This window comes from Gouania willdenowi, assembly GCF_900634775.1.
Source record: "Gouania willdenowi chromosome 24 unlocalized genomic scaffold, fGouWil2.1 scaffold_320_arrow_ctg1, whole genome shotgun sequence".
Classification (NCBI taxonomy): Eukaryota; Metazoa; Chordata; class Actinopteri; order Blenniiformes; family Gobiesocidae; genus Gouania; species Gouania willdenowi.
In genome coordinates, this window is record NW_021144848.1 from 3,903,773 (window position 1) to 3,923,172 (window position 19,400).

The 19,400-nt window shown below is 42.8% G+C and overlaps 1 protein-coding gene across 2 annotated transcripts in view; it reads right to left on the reverse strand.

The window, feature by feature from the left end:
* Positions 1-3,691: 3,691 nt before the first annotated feature.
* Positions 3,692-19,400, reverse strand: part of ift172 (intraflagellar transport 172) — a 39,463-nt gene continuing 23,754 nt past the window's right edge. The window contains exons 22-48 of one of the 2 annotated variants that reach the window (XM_028440541.1): positions 18,923-19,171; positions 18,249-18,327; positions 17,902-18,022; positions 16,799-16,943; positions 16,634-16,723; positions 16,315-16,412; positions 12,746-12,881; positions 12,562-12,678; positions 10,839-10,981; positions 10,598-10,691; positions 10,429-10,493; positions 9,703-9,883; positions 8,806-8,915; positions 8,586-8,715; positions 6,780-6,878; positions 6,575-6,684; positions 6,441-6,504; positions 6,227-6,313; positions 6,038-6,154; positions 5,859-5,969; positions 5,649-5,768; positions 5,480-5,575; positions 5,338-5,397; positions 4,928-5,026; positions 4,661-4,814; positions 4,500-4,588; positions 3,692-3,859 (exon numbers count right to left, since the gene is read on the reverse strand). In XM_028440541.1, coding sequence (XP_028296342.1) covers positions 3,773-3,859; positions 4,500-4,588; positions 4,661-4,814; positions 4,928-5,026; positions 5,338-5,397; positions 5,480-5,575; positions 5,649-5,768; positions 5,859-5,969; positions 6,038-6,154; positions 6,227-6,313; positions 6,441-6,504; positions 6,575-6,684; positions 6,780-6,878; positions 8,586-8,715; positions 8,806-8,915; positions 9,703-9,883; positions 10,429-10,493; positions 10,598-10,691; positions 10,839-10,981; positions 12,562-12,678; positions 12,746-12,881; positions 16,315-16,412; positions 16,634-16,723; positions 16,799-16,943; positions 17,902-18,022; positions 18,249-18,327; positions 18,923-19,171 — 3,051 coding nt within the window. In that variant the 3' untranslated portion in view covers positions 3,692-3,772. Of the gene's footprint in view, positions 3,860-4,499; positions 4,589-4,660; positions 4,815-4,927; positions 5,027-5,337; positions 5,398-5,479; positions 5,576-5,648; positions 5,769-5,858; positions 5,970-6,037; positions 6,155-6,226; positions 6,314-6,440; positions 6,505-6,574; positions 6,685-6,779; positions 6,879-8,585; positions 8,916-9,702; positions 9,884-10,428; positions 10,494-10,597; positions 10,692-10,838; positions 10,982-12,561; positions 12,679-12,745; positions 12,882-16,314; positions 16,413-16,633; positions 16,724-16,798; positions 16,944-17,901; positions 18,023-18,248; positions 18,328-18,922; positions 19,172-19,400 lie in introns of both variants that reach the window. The other variant, XM_028440540.1, reaches the window with a different exon arrangement.

Genomic DNA, 19,400 nt, shown 5'->3' on the forward strand with positions numbered 1-19,400 from the left:
CTATGATCATTTCTACATTTTTATCTTCAATCTATCTGTTTATCTATATCTGTCTGTCTATTGGCTGAGGCTGTGTTTGATGAAGCCGCTTTAACTTGCAGAAGGTGACGATGATGATGCTTAGCTCCGCCCCCTCCTCCTCCTCCTCCTTCTCAGCATCTCTGGCTGCACCCACATCTCCTCCTGCTCCCTCTGCGGGTCGGACCAAAGAACGGAGCTGCATCATCATCATCATCATCATCATCATCAGGAGGAAGAGGACGCATCCTCTGCAGCGCAGCCCGGGCCGACGCTCCTCATCAGGCCGGCTGACAGGTGTCGGTGGGCGGACACAGAGCGCTCCTCTCCTCGGTGGTGGTGGTTCTTCTCTTCCTCCTCCTGATGATAGATGTTGGTTTCTGCTGCTGCGCCATTTTCCTCCAGCATCTCTGAGGTAAGAACTACCTAACATGCTAACATGATGATGATGATGATGATGATGATGATGGAGCAGCAGCAGCAGCTTTTCATCTGCCGCAGTCTCCTCCTCTTCCTCCTCCTCTGCAGATGCTCCTCAGGACGAGATGTTCGAGCAACACGTGAGAGCATCAGCAGAGGCCTCAGGGTGTGACACACACACACACACGCACATACACAGAGACACACACACACACACCCCTTCACTACACTGTGTGTGTGTGTGTGTGTGTTCCCTCCCCCACAGCCTCAGGTCTGCCATGGAGCCGCTGAGCAACACAAAGACACTGCAGAATCTATCATTGATATAGAATTAACAGCTTCTATATTAAATTTGTATTATGATGTCATCATAAGAACATTAATAATCTCACACTTTCAAATTACTATTTTTTGTTGTTGAGAAAAAAAAATTCTTTTCATCCAGAAACTAAAAAAACAACAGAAGAATCAATCATTTATATTTAATTCATATTTATTATTCTGTTAGTGCAGAGCATATGTGTCAAACTCAAGGCCCGGGGACCAAATCCGGCCGTTCAGCATCCAATTCGGCCCATAAGAAAAATGATTGAATCCCTGCATAACTAACCAAATATTTCAGTTGTAACTGTTTCTGTCCCTCGATCCAAATACACACATTTAATAAATGACAAGAACATGGAAACAACAAATCACACCCAAAATAAGAACAATAGAACAAACTTTAGATGATGAAGAATTAACATTAAAAATTAGATAACTTACAAAAAATGAACAAAATTTACTCTGAAAATAGACTAAGTAGACGTACACAATTACACAATTTCATCAAAAGATGTGTGACAAACAGGCACTTACACTTTTTATTTATCCACAATAACCTTTAATATCTTTTAAACTTTTGCTTTTCTTCTTTTTTAGTTCATTGTTTTCTTTGTTTGTTGTTTCTTAACTTATCTAATTAATATATTTAAAAATTAAAAATAAACTGCAGTGTACTTTCGATGACAGTTGTCTGTGAAAATTATTTATTTTGATTAATTATTGCAATAGAGTTAACATTTTTTTTAATAAAATGACAATATTTGCAGTGGCTTTTGTGCCTATATCACATGACTCTTATTTTATTAGAAATTGTGGAAATAACTACATTTGTCTAAATTCCAACCATTTTTCCACAAAACACGTCCAAATTACAAAAAATTGGACATAAAATCAACGATTTTTGCAGTGTTGATCTTACAGGGACTGAGTTCAGTCACTTATTGCTCAGATATTTATTGGAATCTTTTAAAATGTATATTTTGTGAACACTAGGGCATATTAGTGTTAAAATTGCACTTTATTTCTAACTAATCTGTGGCCCCGTGAGATCAAACTTCTCTGTGTTTGGCCCCTGAACTAAAATGAGTTTGACACTCCTGGTGTAAATAAGACTCAACAATACATGTGCTCAGTTTTCTTGGTGCTTTTTATCACATGATTGCAGTCAAAGTTCTTACAAAATCCTTCAATTTTCCTCAAATTATGACATAACATTTCCCTAAATTAACTAGAAATTGGTCACAAATCCAGGAAATGTAAAGTGTAGATTCTGTTGGGACTGATTTCTGTCACTTATTGTTGTTTCTTACATATTTAGTATTGTATGTCTACATAGAAGTGTAAACTAGGGAACAATAATGTTGAAATTACTCGTTTTCCAACATAAAATCAGTGGCCCACTAGAGGTCAAACTGCTCCGTATTTGGCCCCTGATCTAAAATGAGTTCGACACCCCTGGTGTAGAGTGAAAACGTTTAGAAACAAGAAAAGGTGAGAGTACAAAAAGGTAACTCCTACAAAATAAAAGCACAGGATCTTTAATGACTGCTCGTGTTTTCACAGACAGAAGACGTACGGAGGGAAACCACATGGTTGTGTCTCCTCGTGTTCACAGCGGACCTTGATTTAAATCAAACAATTAAGGCACGCGGTGAATGCCAAGAGTTCAACCAATCAACAGCGTGGTAAAGCGTAAACAAGTCCCTGCTCTCACCAACAGGGGGCGAAAAATCACGACTTTATCTTTTAATATCATTAATCCAACGTAATTATGAAGCTCTTTAATTATAAAACACCATCTGATTATATATCATATAAAATAATATGTTATAGCACTAAATACACAGAAATAATAGGATCAATTAAAAAAGAAATTTCTGTAAAATGAAACAAAATGATAAATAAAATAATCATTACAGACTTACTTTGGTACTTCCTGTTTAAGTTTCCAGTTTTAAACCTTGTTGTGTTTGTATTGAAGCTAAATGTAGAGCAGGCTCTGAGGGAGGCGGAGCTTAAACTGCCGCCATAGAGACATGCAGCTCACATGTTTACTCAGCAGGGCATGTGTCCTAAAACCTTCTAAATGTCCTAATTATGAGATCTATGTCTAACAAAACACATTATTATGCTCCATATTTGTTTTATTAACCTTAAAAATAGGAATATAATTTTAGAGCCTGTGTTCCTCCATCTTGAAATCATGTGATTGATGATGTCACATGGCCCCACTGCCTGTAAACATCCATTGTTTTCTATTGGAGTGAAACATTCAGCCTTTTTTTTTTTTTTTTTAGATCATTTAGTAGATTTTTAGATTATTTAGTAGATTTTTAGATCATTTAATTGATTTTTAGATCATTTAGTAGATTTTTAGATCATTTAATTGATTTTTAGATCATTTGATTGATTTTTAGATCATTTGATTGATTTTTAGATCATTTAATTGATTTTTAGATCATTTAGTAGATTTTTAGATCATTTAGTAGATTTTTAGATCATTTAGTAGATTTTTAGATCATTTAGTAGATTTTTCAGTCACAATAACAACTTGTGGGGTTGAATCTTTACACAAGCAAGAAAAACGAACGTATGTCCCTTTCAGGACTTTGTAGATTTTAAAGAACTGAATCAATCAATCATCAACCATGAAAGGACTTCAGCGACCAATGAGTGTCCAGTGTTGTTACTATGGAAACACTAATTAGAGTGAACACATCAAACTGTGTTAAATGTGTTGTAAACCAGAGGGTGGATGGGTTTAAATGATTATAGATGGAGGAGAGGTTGTGTCCCAGCAGTTGTAGGAGGAGTCTTAAAAGATTAACTCCTCCCACAAAGATCAGATCATTATTTACCTTTGTTTGATGGTGACACTGTACAGCTGTCTCTGCTGTGAACATTAATAATAAAGAACACTGATGGAGAACATGTTTATATTCAGACTTTATTACAAACTTACAACAATCAAAGCTGCATTTGGGGGCGGAGTTTCACAACAAAAGAGAAGTCAGTGGAAGGCAAAGCTGGAGGCTGAAATACCAAGCCACTGACTCAGGAAGTGGAGAACGTCCTGACACTCAGAGCTGTGAGATGTCTGAGGGACGGGGTCAGAGGTCACGCACGCACACACACACACACACACACACACACACACACACACACACACACACACACACACACACACACACACACACACACACACACACACACACACACACACAGAGATGTTTAGGTTAGCTTAGCATGTAGCGACCAGCACCACATGTTTAGGTTAGCTTAGCACATAGCCACCAGTCCCACGTGTTTAGGTTAGCTTAGCACGTAGCCACCAATACCACATGTTTAGGTTAGCTTAGCACGTAGCCACCAGTCTCACATGTTTAGGTTAGCTTAGCACGTAGTGACCAGTCCCACATGATTAGATTAGCTTAGCACGTAGCGACCAGTTCCACATGTTTAGGTTAGCTTAGCATGTAGCAACTAGTCCCACATGTTTAGGTTAGCTTAGCATGTAGCGACCAGTCCCACATGTTTAGGTTAGCTTAGCATGTAGCAACTAGTCCCACATGTTTAGGTTAGCTTAGCATGTAGCGACCAGTCCCACATGTTTAGGTTAGCTTAGCATGTAGCGACTAGACCCACATGTTTAGGTTAGCTTAGCATGTAGCAACTAGTCCCACATATTTAGGTTAGCTTAGCATGTAGCGACCAGTCCCACATGTTTAGTCACACACCTTTGTTGCCATCAGGAACTTGTTCCAGTCTTCTTTGTTTGCTGTTTTTCCTGCAGAAAGCTCCACAGAGTTCTTTAGAACAGGATAACCTGAACCACAGGAGAACACACTTAACTACAGCTCATACACACTTATCTATGTGTGTGTGTGTGTGTGTGTACCTGTCAGCACACACGGCAGTGAACGTGTTCCTGTTTCCATGGCGATCAGTGAAGCTTCGTACACGTTCCTCTCGTCTCTCGGTAGAACCTGCTCCAGGCGTCGGTCCACAGATACCATGAGAACCCACTCACGGACCTTCTCCCTCTGCTCGTCCTACGCACGCACGCACACACGCACACACGCACACACACACACACACGCACACACACACACAGCTGTACAGTCTCTCTGTGTCGTTAGTGCTAACATGCTCCATCATGACTCACTGTGACGTAGACTTTAGTAGGAATGGGAATATCAAAGGGAACGTCTGTGTCCACGAAGTCAGAATGATCCAGAGCACTGAGGGTTCCCTCTTCTATGGCCTGGAAACATAGAGCACTACTACTTAGAGCTGTAGTTGACACATAGAGCACTAGTACTTAGAGCTAATGTTGACACATAGAGCACTACTACTTAGAGCTAATGTTGACACATAGAGCACTAGTACTTAGAGCTGTAGTTGACACATAGAGCACTAGTACTTAGAGCTAATGTTGACACATAGAGCACTACTACTTAGAGCTAATGTTGACACATAGAGCACTAGTACTTAGAGCTAATGTTGACACATAGAGCACTACTACTTAGAGCTGCTGTTGACACATAGATCAGTGTGTGTTTCCTCCTTACTCACATCACATAAATCCAGGAAGTGGTTGAGGAAGATGAAGGCCATGTTCTCCCACCCGACCTCCTGAGGAGAAAGCACACACCATGAGGTCCCCGAGAGTCTTCCTGAGGACATTGAAGGTTAATGAGGGGGCGGAGCCTCTCACCCTGCAGTCCATCCCAGCCTCGTAGAATGCTTTGTCAGCGGGAATCAGCTCCGTGTGACGCAGCAGAGACACAGACAGCTTCACTGCTAGCACACTCTGAAACACACCAGCTCACTGAGCGTTTGTGTGTGTGTGTATGTGTTTGAGTGTGTGTGGTCGCCGTGGTTACCAGTTGCTCCACCCCCTTAGCGGCGGCACGCGTGGCCAGATAATGACTGATCAGCAGCATCTGCTGGAACTCCAGGTGATCTGGAGAGTTAGACTCAGAGGAACGAGACAGGTTCTCACACTGAGGACGCACACACACGCACACAAACAAATAGTGAGCAAACCAACAGCGAATCAGAGCTGACATCAGAGCAGGGGGAGGAGCTTTTACCAGCTGATGGAGAAAGTTCCTAAGCTCCGCCCACATCCTGTAGGAGGTGTGTCCCTGTGTGTGTGTGAGGTTGGTGAGGTCCATGAACACACGTCTGTAGATGTTAAAGTTCTGATAGAAAGACACACAATGTCAGAGTCAGTGTGTGTGTGTGTGTGTGTGTGTGTGTGTGTGTGTACCTGTGTGTTAGCAGCTGCTCCATGCTGTGTGTAGAGCTCCAGAGCCTTCAGTGTGTTTTCCTCCTTGATGAGATGTGAGGCGTACAGAGCCACGTATTTATGGAGGATCTTAAAGTTCTGAGGAACAGAACACAACCATCAGTGTGTACACACACACACACACACACACACACACACAGATGTGTGTACCTGTTTAGATGCCGTCTCAATACATTTGTCCCACTGTCCTCGCTCCACATACATGTCCAGAGCTGCCATGACGTCCACATCTACCAACTGGACACACACACATAAAAAACCCAAATACATTCAATATGGTGTGTGTGTGTGTGTGTGTGTGTGTGTGTGTGTGTGTGTGTGTGTGTGTGTGTGCGTGTGTGTGTGTGTGTGTGTGTGTTCTCACCGTGTCCACTTTGCCCTGGTGTTTGAGGTAGTCTTTGTATCTCTGAGCCACGTAGTCCTCAAACCTGTAGAGCACCAGAGACAGCATGAAACAACTGTGTGTGTGTGTGTGTGTGTGTGTGTGTGTGTGTGTACCTGGGCTCCAGCTCCTTGGCCACCTTCTTAGCTTTGCTCCAGAGTTCTCCCTCCATGAGGACATCAATGGCCTCCTTGATTAGATCCACGTTCAGGTAGAGCTCAGCAGCCTTGAACACACACGCACACACACATGCACACAGGTGTCAGCTCCTTTTGTGTGTGTGTGTGTGTGTGTGTGTGTGTGTGTGTGTTTTTCACCCACAGCGTTGAACTTCCTCAGCCGTGCTAGTCGAGGTCCGACCTGGTGGATCACGTCCAGAGCTTGTTCTCCACTCAGGAACTTAATGGAGAGTTCTGCAGCCTACACACACACGCACACACAAGAGTTGAGGACCTGAGGACCTGGAACTGAGAAAACTAAAAAAGGAAGGAAACACACATACACATATATATACATAGGTTGGGTGGGGAGCACCGCTCCCCTTCATCCCCTTTCTTTTAATTGCACCTCATACATTCACTAAACACACACATTCACACAGGGGATAGGGAAGTGCCATTCCATTAGGGAATGGAGAGGTACCATAACAGGGAGGTGGGTAGGCTCACACATTTGGGCCTGTCGGGTGGGGGCCCAGCCTTCTGTTTCCTTGGGGGCGGTCCCCGCAGTCTGCGGGCCCGGGGCAGCCTGCCGCGCCGTTGTTGAGGGGTGCTGGCGTCTGTGCCGAGGTTGGGGCAGGGGTGCGTGGCGCTTCGGGATGATGCAGTTTTCTGGGGGGCGATGCCCACTCCTGTGTTGGCCTCTCTGCACTGGCTTCCAGTCAGTTTTAGGATTCAGTTCAAGATACTGTTGATGGTTTTTAAATGTCTGAATAGCCCAGTCCATTCATGTTTTCAAGTCGTTAAAAACACATCTTTTTGCTTTGGCCTTCAACACGAGCTGAGCAGATCCCATGTATTTTATTATTATTGTTTTATGTTGTATATTTTGTGACTGTTTTTACATTGTATTTTATAATGTTTGTTGTACAGCACTCTGGGCCGTTGTAGCTGTTTTTAAATGTGCTGTGTAAATAAAGTTGACTTTGACACTGTTCTGGTATTTCAGGTAGCTGTCGATTGCTCATGCGCCGGTGGGGGGGGGCGTTGCCCACGGCCTGGGCTGCTGTCCTTGCTCCGTCTGGGGCTGTGCGGTCTTGCTGGATTGTGGCCGGTATGTGGGGCTGGGGTGGGGGGGCTTTGCCCGGGGAGAGCCCGTCGTCCGTGGGCGGGCTGCTCCTGGTGCTGCTTCTGTTCTGGTTCCTTCTGGCCTGGGGTCCGGTCCCTGCTGGCTCTGGGCTCGCGCCCACTGGCTGCCTGTTTGGTGCGGCTCTGGCCGTCTGCTGGGTGTGGGCCTTGGCTCTTCTGCTGGGGTCTCGGGCGGGGGGGCTCTCTGGGCCCTCCCCGGGGGGTTGGGTGGATGTTAGCGGGGAGTCTTGGGGTTGGGGGTTGGGTTTGGTGGCGCTGGGTCCTCGGCTCCTTGGGGCTTTCTCAGGTGTGTATGTGGGGGGCGGTGGCTGCCTCTCGGCTTGGGATCTTGGGGGCGTCTGGGGGGCTGCTCATTCGTGGGAGGGGGTGGACTGGCGCTCCCTGGCCCCCGCTCTTTCAGTTGGACTGGCTGCATCTTCGGTTCCGGGGCAGTGCTTGGGTTTACAGTAGTGGTTCTTACACATACACTGGTCTATGATACGCTGACATGTCTTAGACTGTAGATAAAACTGGGCTTAACTTTAGACACGTTGATCCTAAATACCTGTTTTAGGTTTTACCACTCACTCCTTCCCTCTGTCCACAGCCACCACCATTATACCTAAGCTACACACTGGTCACCGGACTGGATTGATTACACAACATAATAAACACAATATACACAACTATAACATCACATCTCACTCTCACTTGAAAATAATCAACTCTTCTCCACCCTTTACATTTCCCACCTCGAGTCTCTCCTCCCTATTCCCTCCCCCTTCCACCTAGAACCTGAGGACCAGAACAGTTCTCCATGTGTACCGAGGTCCTCTCTTACCTTCATCCAGGACTTCTCCATCAGGGCCATGTTGGAGTGGTCCTCCACCTTCAGGTAGCTCTCCACGGCCCGACCATACTCATGGGACTGCTCCCACTCCTGGGCCTGCTCCAGGACCCCCTGCACTCCCCTGACACACACACACACACACGCACACGCACAGGTCAGACCTCCTCCTGGTTCCTGGTTCATACCTTCAGGATGTCCAGCGCTGACATACTGAGGTCCTTTCTTGGAGCTCTCCTGCTCGTACTCCTCTTGCAGCGCTGACAGCTTGGTGGGAACATACTCCTTACACATCCTCATGGCATCACTCCACATGTCAGCCATCTGTAACATCAGCACCAACATCAGCACCAACATCAGCACCATCATCAGCACCAACATCAGCACCCACATCAGCACCAACATCAGCATCAACATCAGCACCAACATCAGCACCAACATCAGCACCATCATCAGCATCAACATCAGCACCAACATCAGCACCAACATCAGCACCAACATCAGCACCAACATCAGCACCATCATCAACATCATCAACATCATCAACATGTGATGCTCTAAACCACTGGTTCTCAAACGTTTTTAGCTCTAGTCCTTCTTATTCTTTGTTCTTCTTATGTCCAACTACAACATTTTGCTCATATACTATAAAAACATCATCTATAGATCATAATGATGGAATAAATAAGTGATAACACACATTTTAAAGAATCTAAGTTTGTAAATAAGTAAATTAAACAGTATTTAGTTCCTCCTGAATAGATTTATTTCTATAGTTTTTATCATTTCCTGATGTGGGACTGATCCTTTGTACTTTACGTTCATGTCCTAATCAATATTTTCTTTTATTTTGTGTGTTTTTGTGTGTTGTTGGAATTATTTAAATCATGCTCTCACAGTGTGTGTGTTTCTTATGTCATTTTGTTATTTTTGTGTACGTTGTGGCGATCGTGTGTTTTTCTCTCATTTTGTGTGTTTTTGTTGTCGCTTTGTGTGTTGCTGATAATGTTCAGTATTATTATAATTCTAAAAATAAACATTATCAAAAAACATATTTTTAATGCTTTTATTTATGAATTTCCCACTCTCTAACATGTGATAATGGTCCTACCCTGTAGTATCTAACAGCCAGCTCTGGTTTGTGAGCTCTGAGCAGGAAGGCCTCAGCCTTCTGGAAGTCCTTCAGCTCAAAGCAGAGCTTGGCCTGACCCACCAGGACCTCAGAGACACTGTCTGGGTCGTGTTCCTCAGCCACTCTCTGAGCATTGGACCAGTCCTTGTTGTGGACATACCTGCAGCAGGACACACACAGGAGAGCTTTGTGGGGTCCATCCATAAAGTCAGTAAAATGATGGTCCATTGTTCTATGAATCTGTGATAACCACTTTTATTTATTCATCTGAATAATATCCACTGTTATCCAGGAATGTTTATTATTAGGGGTGGGAACCTCTGGGCACTTCGCGATACGATACAATACGTGATATAAAGCTTACGATAACAATTATCTCACGATATGACGATACTACGATTATCAATATATTGGTCAGAAATCAATCTATGATAATCTATGACATAACAAGAAAAAAAAGATTAAGTGAAAAAAATATAATTTTTATTTTATATCTGAAAGACAATAAATTGAAAAAGTGATGAAAATAGGTTAAAATATGGTGAGTTTGGTGGAGTTGCAGAAAAAGAGTAAAAATAAGCAATAATGGGCGGAAATTGTTAAAAAAAAATCTTTGTTCCTTGAAGGTATCTGGGGACCCCCTCCCAGTGTCTCAGGTTGAGAACCCCTGGTATATAGAATAGATCTGTTCCTGCTGGTACTCACATAGAAACAGCCTCTTTGGGTTTTCCTGCTCTGATGAACTCCAGCTCAGCCTCAGAGAACTTTCCCTAGGGGTTAAACACACAGTATGACCTTTGACCCTGTCTATGATGTCATCAGGCAGCACTGGGAACACAAGAATCTGATTGGTTTATTAACATAATGAAGTCACCTCGTCCTCCAGGTACAGAGCGTGTTTCAGGTGAACTTCAGGAATCTTCTCCTTACAGGCTGAGCGAGCAACATCAAAGGCAAAATCAAAGGATCTGAGAAAGAGAGAGAGAGGGTCACTGTGTGTGTGTCTGTGAGTGCGCCCGTGCATATGTGTGTCTGTCTGTGCGTGTGCATGCGTGTCTGAGCGTGTGCATGGGTGCGTGTGTGTGCGCACGTGTCTGTCTGTGTGTGTGACTCACAGGTTGTCAGACGCTGACTCGATGGCGAACTCCAGCAGGTTGAACTTGTTGAGCAGTTTAACAGCAGCTTCTCCTCCCAGACTGTGAGCCCAGAGATACACCAGCTGCTTCTGGGCTACTGGACCACCATGAGCCTTAGCTACCTGTAGGGGTTAGCATGGGTTAGCATGGGGTAGCATGGGTTATCATAGGTTAGCATGGGTTAGCATGGGGTATCATGGGTTAGCATGGATTATCATAGGTTAGCATGGGGTAGCATGGGTTATCATAGGTTAGCATGGTTTAGCATGGATTATCATAGGTTAGCATGGGTTAGCATGGATTGTCATCGGTTAGCATGGGGTAACATGGGTTATCATAGGTTAGCATGGTTTAGCATGGGGTAGGAAGGGTTAGCATGGGTTACCATAGGTTATCATAGGTTAGCATAGGTTATCATAGGGTAGCATGGGTTATCATAGGTTAGCATGGGGTATCAAGGGTTATCATAGGTTAGCATGGGTTAGCATGGGTTAGCATGGAGTATCATGGGTAATCATAGGTTAGCATGGGGTTAGCATGGGTTATCATAGGTTATCATGGGTTATCATAGGTAAGCATGGGGTAGCATGGGTTATCATAGGCTAGCATGGGTTATCATGGGTTATCATAGGTTAGCATGGGTTAGCATGGGGTATCATGGGTTAGCATGGGTTAACATGGGGTAGCATGGGTTATCATAGGTTAGCATGGGTTAGCATGGGGTAGGAAGGGTTATCATAGGTTAGCATGGGTTAGCATGGGGTAGCATGGGTTAGCATGGGTTATCATGGGGTAGCATGGGTTATCATGGGTTATCATAGATTAGCATGGGTTAGCATGGGGTAGCAAGGGTGAGCATGAGTTAGCAAGTGTTAGCAAAGATTAGCATGGGTTAGCACGGCTTAGGAAGGGTTAGCAAGAGTTAGCACAGGTTAACACACACACGCACAAGTACAGATTTAACCATGGAGGCGTGGTTTGTGTCCTTATAACCCTGCCTCTCAGACCAATTATTTCAACAGTTAAAGTTTGTACAGATGCTTTTATTTTGACGGGCAGAGGTAGTTTCATTATTCAGCATCCCGTGTGTGCATGCTGAGCAGGGTCGGGTCAATTACATTTCTCATTTACAATTATTTTGATTATCCGTGTTCAAGTAACATGTTTCCAGTTTTACATTTATTTAAATTGTAATTGATATTTTTTATAAAATTTCCATGCCAATTACAATTTAAGCTTTAAAGTGACTTTGAGTGTCTTGAAAAGTGCTTTTAAATGAAATGTATAATTATTATTATTATTATTATTATTATTATTATTATTATTATCATTATTTTAAAGTCAATTATCTGAACTCAATTACCATTTCATTATGTTTACAACAGAAACAAATTTTTCCATTACAGTTATAATTGCATCATAATTGTAATTAACAATCAATTACGTGATTACAATTATAACTGACCCCAACCCTGGAGCTGAGTGAGCAGCGTTGCCTGACCACACCCTCCTCACAGCAGTGAAACAGTTCTCATGTGACCCCTCCTTTAGTCACTGCTGTGACAGTCAGACTGGTCACCATGCTATCTTGTGACTTTATCACTCAAAGCAGTTAGTGTTACAATCTGATTGGTTATCACTCTATTCTTCCCATGCCTTCTGTGTTTGTGAGCTGTGTGCTTGGTGTGTGAATCAAACGCACCCTGTGAGCCTCCTCCCACATGTTGTTAGCTTTGTACATGTGCACAGCAGCCTTCCATTCTCTGGCCTCCATGTAGTGATGCTCCGCCTCCAACAGCCTGTTGTCAGCCTCCAGCTCCTGTAGGGGTAACCATGGTGATCACAAAACACATGGCCCACTACATGCTAAGCGAAGCTAACCCAACCTTAGCCAGGTGGAGGTGTGTCTCTGTCAGCAGGTCTGGATGGTGTTTGGCCACCAAACGGATGACATCATCAAAGAGGCGGTTCTTCTTATACATAGAGATGGCCTGATCAGGCTGTTTGACTGTAGAGAACAACCTGTATACACAAAATATATACACATTTATAGATATAAACACGCACACACACACACAGTATGGGGGGTGGATCCATTCTAAATTCATGCGCACCATTCCAACGAACCCACACCCTGCATCTACACGTCTGATCTACATTTCCCATAGACTTAGAATGGGTAGACGGGCACAATGCACATGTCACGTCTGCATGTGTGTTTGTAGATGTATTAACACGTCTGCAAGGTGTGGTGTAGGTCTACACACCTACGCCTAACAAACATAAATATATCAGTCACACGTAGACACAGGTGTGGTGTGAGTGACCTTCACTATGTAGCACCGTCTACGTGACATGTAAACCATACCTGTCAAATATCCTGTTTTAGCTGGGAAACTCCTGTATTTTACCCTCTTTCCCGCCATATTCTCGTATTATTATTTTCCCGTAAATATCCCATATTTTAATTAAAGATTAAATCGGGGCTTTCGCCTTTAATTGGTCATGTAATGTTAGTACATTAATGGAATTCGTCCTCTGCATTTAACCCATCCCTGAGGAGCAGTGGGCAGCCATTTTGCGGCACCTGGGGAGCAGTTCGGGGTTAAGGGACTTGCTCAACATCCCACAGTGACGGCCCAGGTGAGGCTTGAACCGGCAACCCTCCGATTACAAGCCCAGCGTCCGTTAATGTAATAATAATTAAAAGATGTCTTATTAAACTGAACGCTGTCACTAACCTCGTGAGAACTTCCTCCTGAAATGACCTGAGTGATTAGTGATTAGTGATTAGTGCTGACATCAGCAACAAACCCAGAAACAACTCAGAACAGAGATGATAATGAAGACGTTCTGGTGATAAAAACTAAGAACTGGTGTAAATATGTTATAAAATATAACATAGAGTTTATCTTCATAAAGACCATCAGGATGTGACACAGTTACACGTTCTGTTAGATTAATAACTGATATTATAACGTCTACCACAGCAGAAGGAACCACGTAAGTCACCATGAAAAATCATCCAATCACAAGCTCCACAAATATACACTGTTTATAAAGTGTTAAATAATGTAAAGTCTGTAATAAATGTGTCTAATAAGTCATTAGTGAATATCAGAGAATCACATGAGTGAGTATGAGAAATTATAATAAAATATATAATAAAATAAAATGTTAATGTTTAACTTAAAGACAAACAATGTGAAATTAACAGTAAATATGTAACATGTTGACTTGTATATAAACTGTAAGTATATTAAATAAACACATGTGCTTCATAAACACATTTATGTTTTTAATTAGGCTGTTTTATAATTTAGGAATTAGAGCTGGGAGATATATCGAGATTCAAGATGTATCGAGTTTTATATTTTGGCGATACAGAAAACTATAATATTTCATATATATATATATATATATATGTATATATTATAGCTTATTATGTATCAAATACTAGTTTTAGGAGTCGCTGCTCAGAACAACATGTAAAGCTCAGTTAGATGATTAATGAGTCACATATTGATCAGCTGTTTGTTCATAAATGTTGACCTACCAGATTCTAATCACATAATTGTATATATTAAGTGGTTGATAAGTGGATATTTTAGATTATTTATACATCTTTTTTTAAATGTAAGGGATACTCTAGCTTGGTTGGGGGGGGTGGGACGACTGGTAGTGGGCGCCAGAAAATTTCCCTTATTTTCAAATCCAAATACTTGACACTTAGAAATAAATATTAGGCGTGCAGGTGTGTACACGTGTACAGGTATGTAAGTGTGTGTGTGTGTGAGTATATGACAGACCACCATTTAGTCTGGTTACAGTCTGTGTCACTACACCCGTCCATAGAGTGGTAGTGACTGTAGTGTTATGCTCTGAGTCAGATCATTGCTGTGATTGGACAGGATACAACACACACACACACACACGTGCACACCTAGTGTTTACATGTCACGTAAACGGTGCTACATAGTGAAGGTCACACCTGCCACTACACTTAACTACTTAAACTAGGTCAGTTTAGTGAAAGTTAGGCAGGTACACGTGTGATGGATTAGTTTGCATTCATTTAGACTGGATTCACCTCCCACACACACACACAATTAAAAATATATACACACACACACAACATATATACACATTTGTAGACATACACACACAATTATAGATACTGAGGATTTCCCTTATTTCGGGCCATCAGCGATCGACCGATCCTTGCAAATGAAACCGATCTTTTCTACCTCTGCAAAGGTGTTAAAGTGGGTGATGAAGTCTGCCACTGTCCTCTTCTGCTGTGAGATGACTGACAGGCCCCGCCCACCAGGTCACACAAAAAAAAGAGCGCAAAGGATCACAATTTATAATTCCTGTAACACGAAAACGCCACGTCATTCACTATAAGGCACCACCACACGTGTGGAGCATTTGAAGCTAGAAATCAAGCTAATGCTAAAGCTAACGGAGAAAACAGACAGTGGGCTGCTGTTAGTGCCTATGAGCAGTGAAAAGATCAAAGCAACTATGAAGAAAATGATGGAGTTCATGACTTTGGACCTGAATAAAAAGCTTCCACTAATGTATAAGTGACTGTAATAATAAAACAACTGACCTGAGTCATGTTCATTCTGTCATTACACGTTGACTTATGAAAATGTTACACATGATGCACTTTAATATTTCTGTAGAATGTTTGACCTTTTGGAGCTTTTATCCTATAAACTGTTGCAGATTATTTTTAGATTGATATTTTTACATTTAAATATCCACAAAGCTGATGCATTTGAACATTTTTTAAATGTCTGTACTACAAGGAAACAAAACTCAGACACTTTATTGGTGGTTTAAGATGTTTTGTTAGTTTGTCCTGTAGGTTATTATTATTATTATTATTATTATTATATCATCTACCCCAAATCCTGTGATTTTCTTTATTTGTAAAACTAAATACTTTATTTTAGTCAAAGAGCTGTAAACAGGTCTGCAGTGGAACCTGATGGACACGTATTTTGAACAACAATGTACTAAACTTTTAATTTATATTAGAAATAACTACCTCACCTGCAGTTAAAACAACAAGTTTGTATTGTTTCACAGGTATTGTTCAATGTTTTACAATAAAATAAGAATGGAGCATTCAAGGTGTTTGATGTGAGTTATGAAAAAAATTGTGATCGGCCAGAAAAGTGCAATCGCTGCACCCCTAATAGACACACACACACTTATATTCTTCTTATACATAGAGACGGCCTGATCAGGCTGTTTGACTGTAGAGGACAACCTGTACACACACACAATTATAAATATACACACATATATACATAATATATACACGTACAAATATATGCACACATTAAAACAAATATGCACACACACAATATATACACAATTATAGATACACACACATACTGTACATAATTCTACACACACAGAGATACACACACACACAAACCTTTCAGCCTCTTTAAACTTCCCGTCTGCCTCCAGCTGCTGAGCTCTGCTGACGTACAGAGACGTGACCTCATCGTCTGTCATACACGTCACTGCCAACTACACACACACACACGCACACGCACACACACACACACACACACACACACACACACACACACACACACACACACACACACACACACACCGTTGAGTACTGACTAGTTTGCAGAAAACTGTGTTAAACTGCTGCAGAGAAACTCCAGTGGTGTTCTAAAGCAGATGGTGATTGTGTGTGTGTGTGTGTGTGTGTGTGTGTGTGTGTGTGTGTGTGTGTGTACCTTGTGTGCGTCCTCCCAGCGTCCTGCTGCTGTGTACATGTCTATAGCTTCTTTAACGTGACCACCTTTAACAAACAGCTGCTCTGCCACCTACAGGTCACCACACACATCACATTAGACACACACTAGAGAAGCCTTAGAGAGCGGTTTGCAGGTGCTCCTCACCTGTAGCTCCTGTGTGGAGGCGTAGTGCTCAGCGATCTTAACGTAGTATTTTGCTGATGACGGGTCGTCCTGCAGGTCCAGGATGTGAACGGCTTTCTTCCACTGACGAGCAGCCACGGCCGCTTCAATGGCCTTCAGCGAGCAGCTGATGGGCAGCGCACCACACTTTAGAACAAACATGGCCAACTGGTGGCCCGGGGGCCACATGTGTAATTTCATGCTACCCCAAAAATTGTTCTGTGTAAAAATACACAGAACAAAAGCAAAAATACATTAAAGGCTCATGTTGAGCTAAATTAACATTTCTGTTCTTTAAACATGATAAAGGTCTATTATGACTTCATAAACATGATCAAAGTGTTTTTTTTATTGATTCCATCAATCATTAGTCAGAAGGTGATTTACTACTTTCTTACTACAGGGTGAACACAAACACATCGCTACAATTTAATGACACGTTCCCACTTTGATGACGAATTTGATGGGGCACTGAGCTGGAGATGCCACGCCTCCAGGAAGCTCTCTGTTGTGATTGACATGTAAACAGACACGCCCACAAAGGTGAGCATGTCAGCGTCCTTCACACAGTGCTATGTATGTATTTTCTACAGTCTATGTATGTACTGGTGAACGCCCCGCCCCCCACGCTCTGTCTGTGTTTATAAATCAGCATGAGCTCAGCTACAGAGTGGGTGGGAGGAGGGTGGACCGTCTTCTGACCCTACGTCACTGTGCGGGGAGGAGGAAGTCAATGTCCCGTCTATAGACACGCCCACTCATGAATATTCATAAGTAGGACGGAAATCATCCTGTTTGTGTAGAGTTGGTCAGAAAGTGACTTTTCAAAAGCTAAAACTCTGGAAAACAGGTGAGTTTGGGAAAATAAACCGCAAATATGATGTTTTTGGGGTTCTTAGAATAAATGGAGATGATGGTGAAAAATAACATGACATGGGAACTTTACAAAATACCATCGTCCACAATACCTTTAATGCTCAGATTGGTCATTATTCTCAATAAACAAACATATTTTTGTGGCCACGCTGTAATAGAAGTTGCACCTCTGCTTTAAAACCTTACTTCCTCATACACTCGTTTCTCACCCAGCTTCTATGAAGTGGTTAATGGCTGCGTCCATGTGTTTCTGCTGAACCAGGAAGTCTCCCCACGCCTCCTCCAGTCTCACCACCTCAGCAGGGAACGCCATGCGGGCCAGCTCCACCGCTACAGGGGCCCACAAGGACAAACCTAGAGTTAGAACAGCTACAAGCTCCACCTCTGGACCAATCAGTGTGTGTGTGTGCGTGCGTGTGTGTGTGTGTTGAGTGGACAGCATGAGCTGACCACACGCTCAAAGTAACAGTTCCCATGTTACACACTGAGCACTCAGAGCAGCTGGTGTTATAGTCAGATTGGTCACCGTGTTCTCCTGTGAATCAATGACTCCTACCTTTCCTGTAAGCTCCTCCCCTGCAGTAACAGTCCAGTGCCCTCTGGTAGTTTCTGATCTTCTCATACAGGTCTCCAGCCTGTTTGGGATAACGTGCACTAATTAGTGATGTACGGGCACTAATCAGTGATGCACGTGCACTAATCCGTAAGATATGTGCACTAATCAGTGATGTACGTGCACTAATCAGTGATGTATGGGCACTAATCAGTGATGTACGTGCACTAATCAGTGATGTACGTGCACTAATCGGTGACGCACGTGCACTAATCCGTAAGATATGTGCACTAATCAGTGATGTACGTGCACTAATCAGTGATGCACGTGCACTAATCAGTGAAGTACGTGCACTAATCAGTGATGTACGTGCACTAATCAGTGATGTACGGGCACTAATCAATGACGCACGTGCACTAATCAATGACGTACGTGCACTAATCGGTGATGTACGTGCACTAATCGGTGATGTACGTGCACTAATCGGTGATGTACGTGCACTAATCAGTGAGGTACGTGCACTAATCAGTGAAGTACGTGCACTAATTGGTGAGGTACGTGCACTAATCAGTGATGTACGGGCACTAATCAGTGATGTACGTGCACTAATCAATGACGTACGTGCACTAATCAGTGAGGTACGTGCACTAATCAGTGAGGTACGTGCACTAACTCACTCGTTCGTAGAACTCTCCTTTGATGAGGGAGGCTGCGATGCGGTTGACGCTCTCGCTGTTGTCGCTGATCTCTGGGCGACTCAGGGCGAGGCGTGCGGCCTTGGCTGGGAGCCCCGCCCTCAGGTAGAGAACCACGGCGCCCTGGAAGTCCCCCTCCCTCTCCCTCAGCTCCCCAGCCTTCTCATCCTGACCCGTGTCAGTCAGCCAGCGGTAGAAGTCTGAGCGTAGACGCTCCAGCTCTGGGTGAGCCTGCACACAGAGGAGCACTTTATAACGTTTTAACAATTTAATGATTCAGCGTTTTGACATTTTAATGATTTAATGTTTTAACATTTTGACATTTTAATGATTTAATGTTTTATTGTTTTTTTTTCCAAAACTGTTTTTTATTAATTTTTAGAACATAACACACTTAACATACATAAAAAACAACACATTTAAAAGAAATTAGAAATAATAAAGCAAACATCACACTATT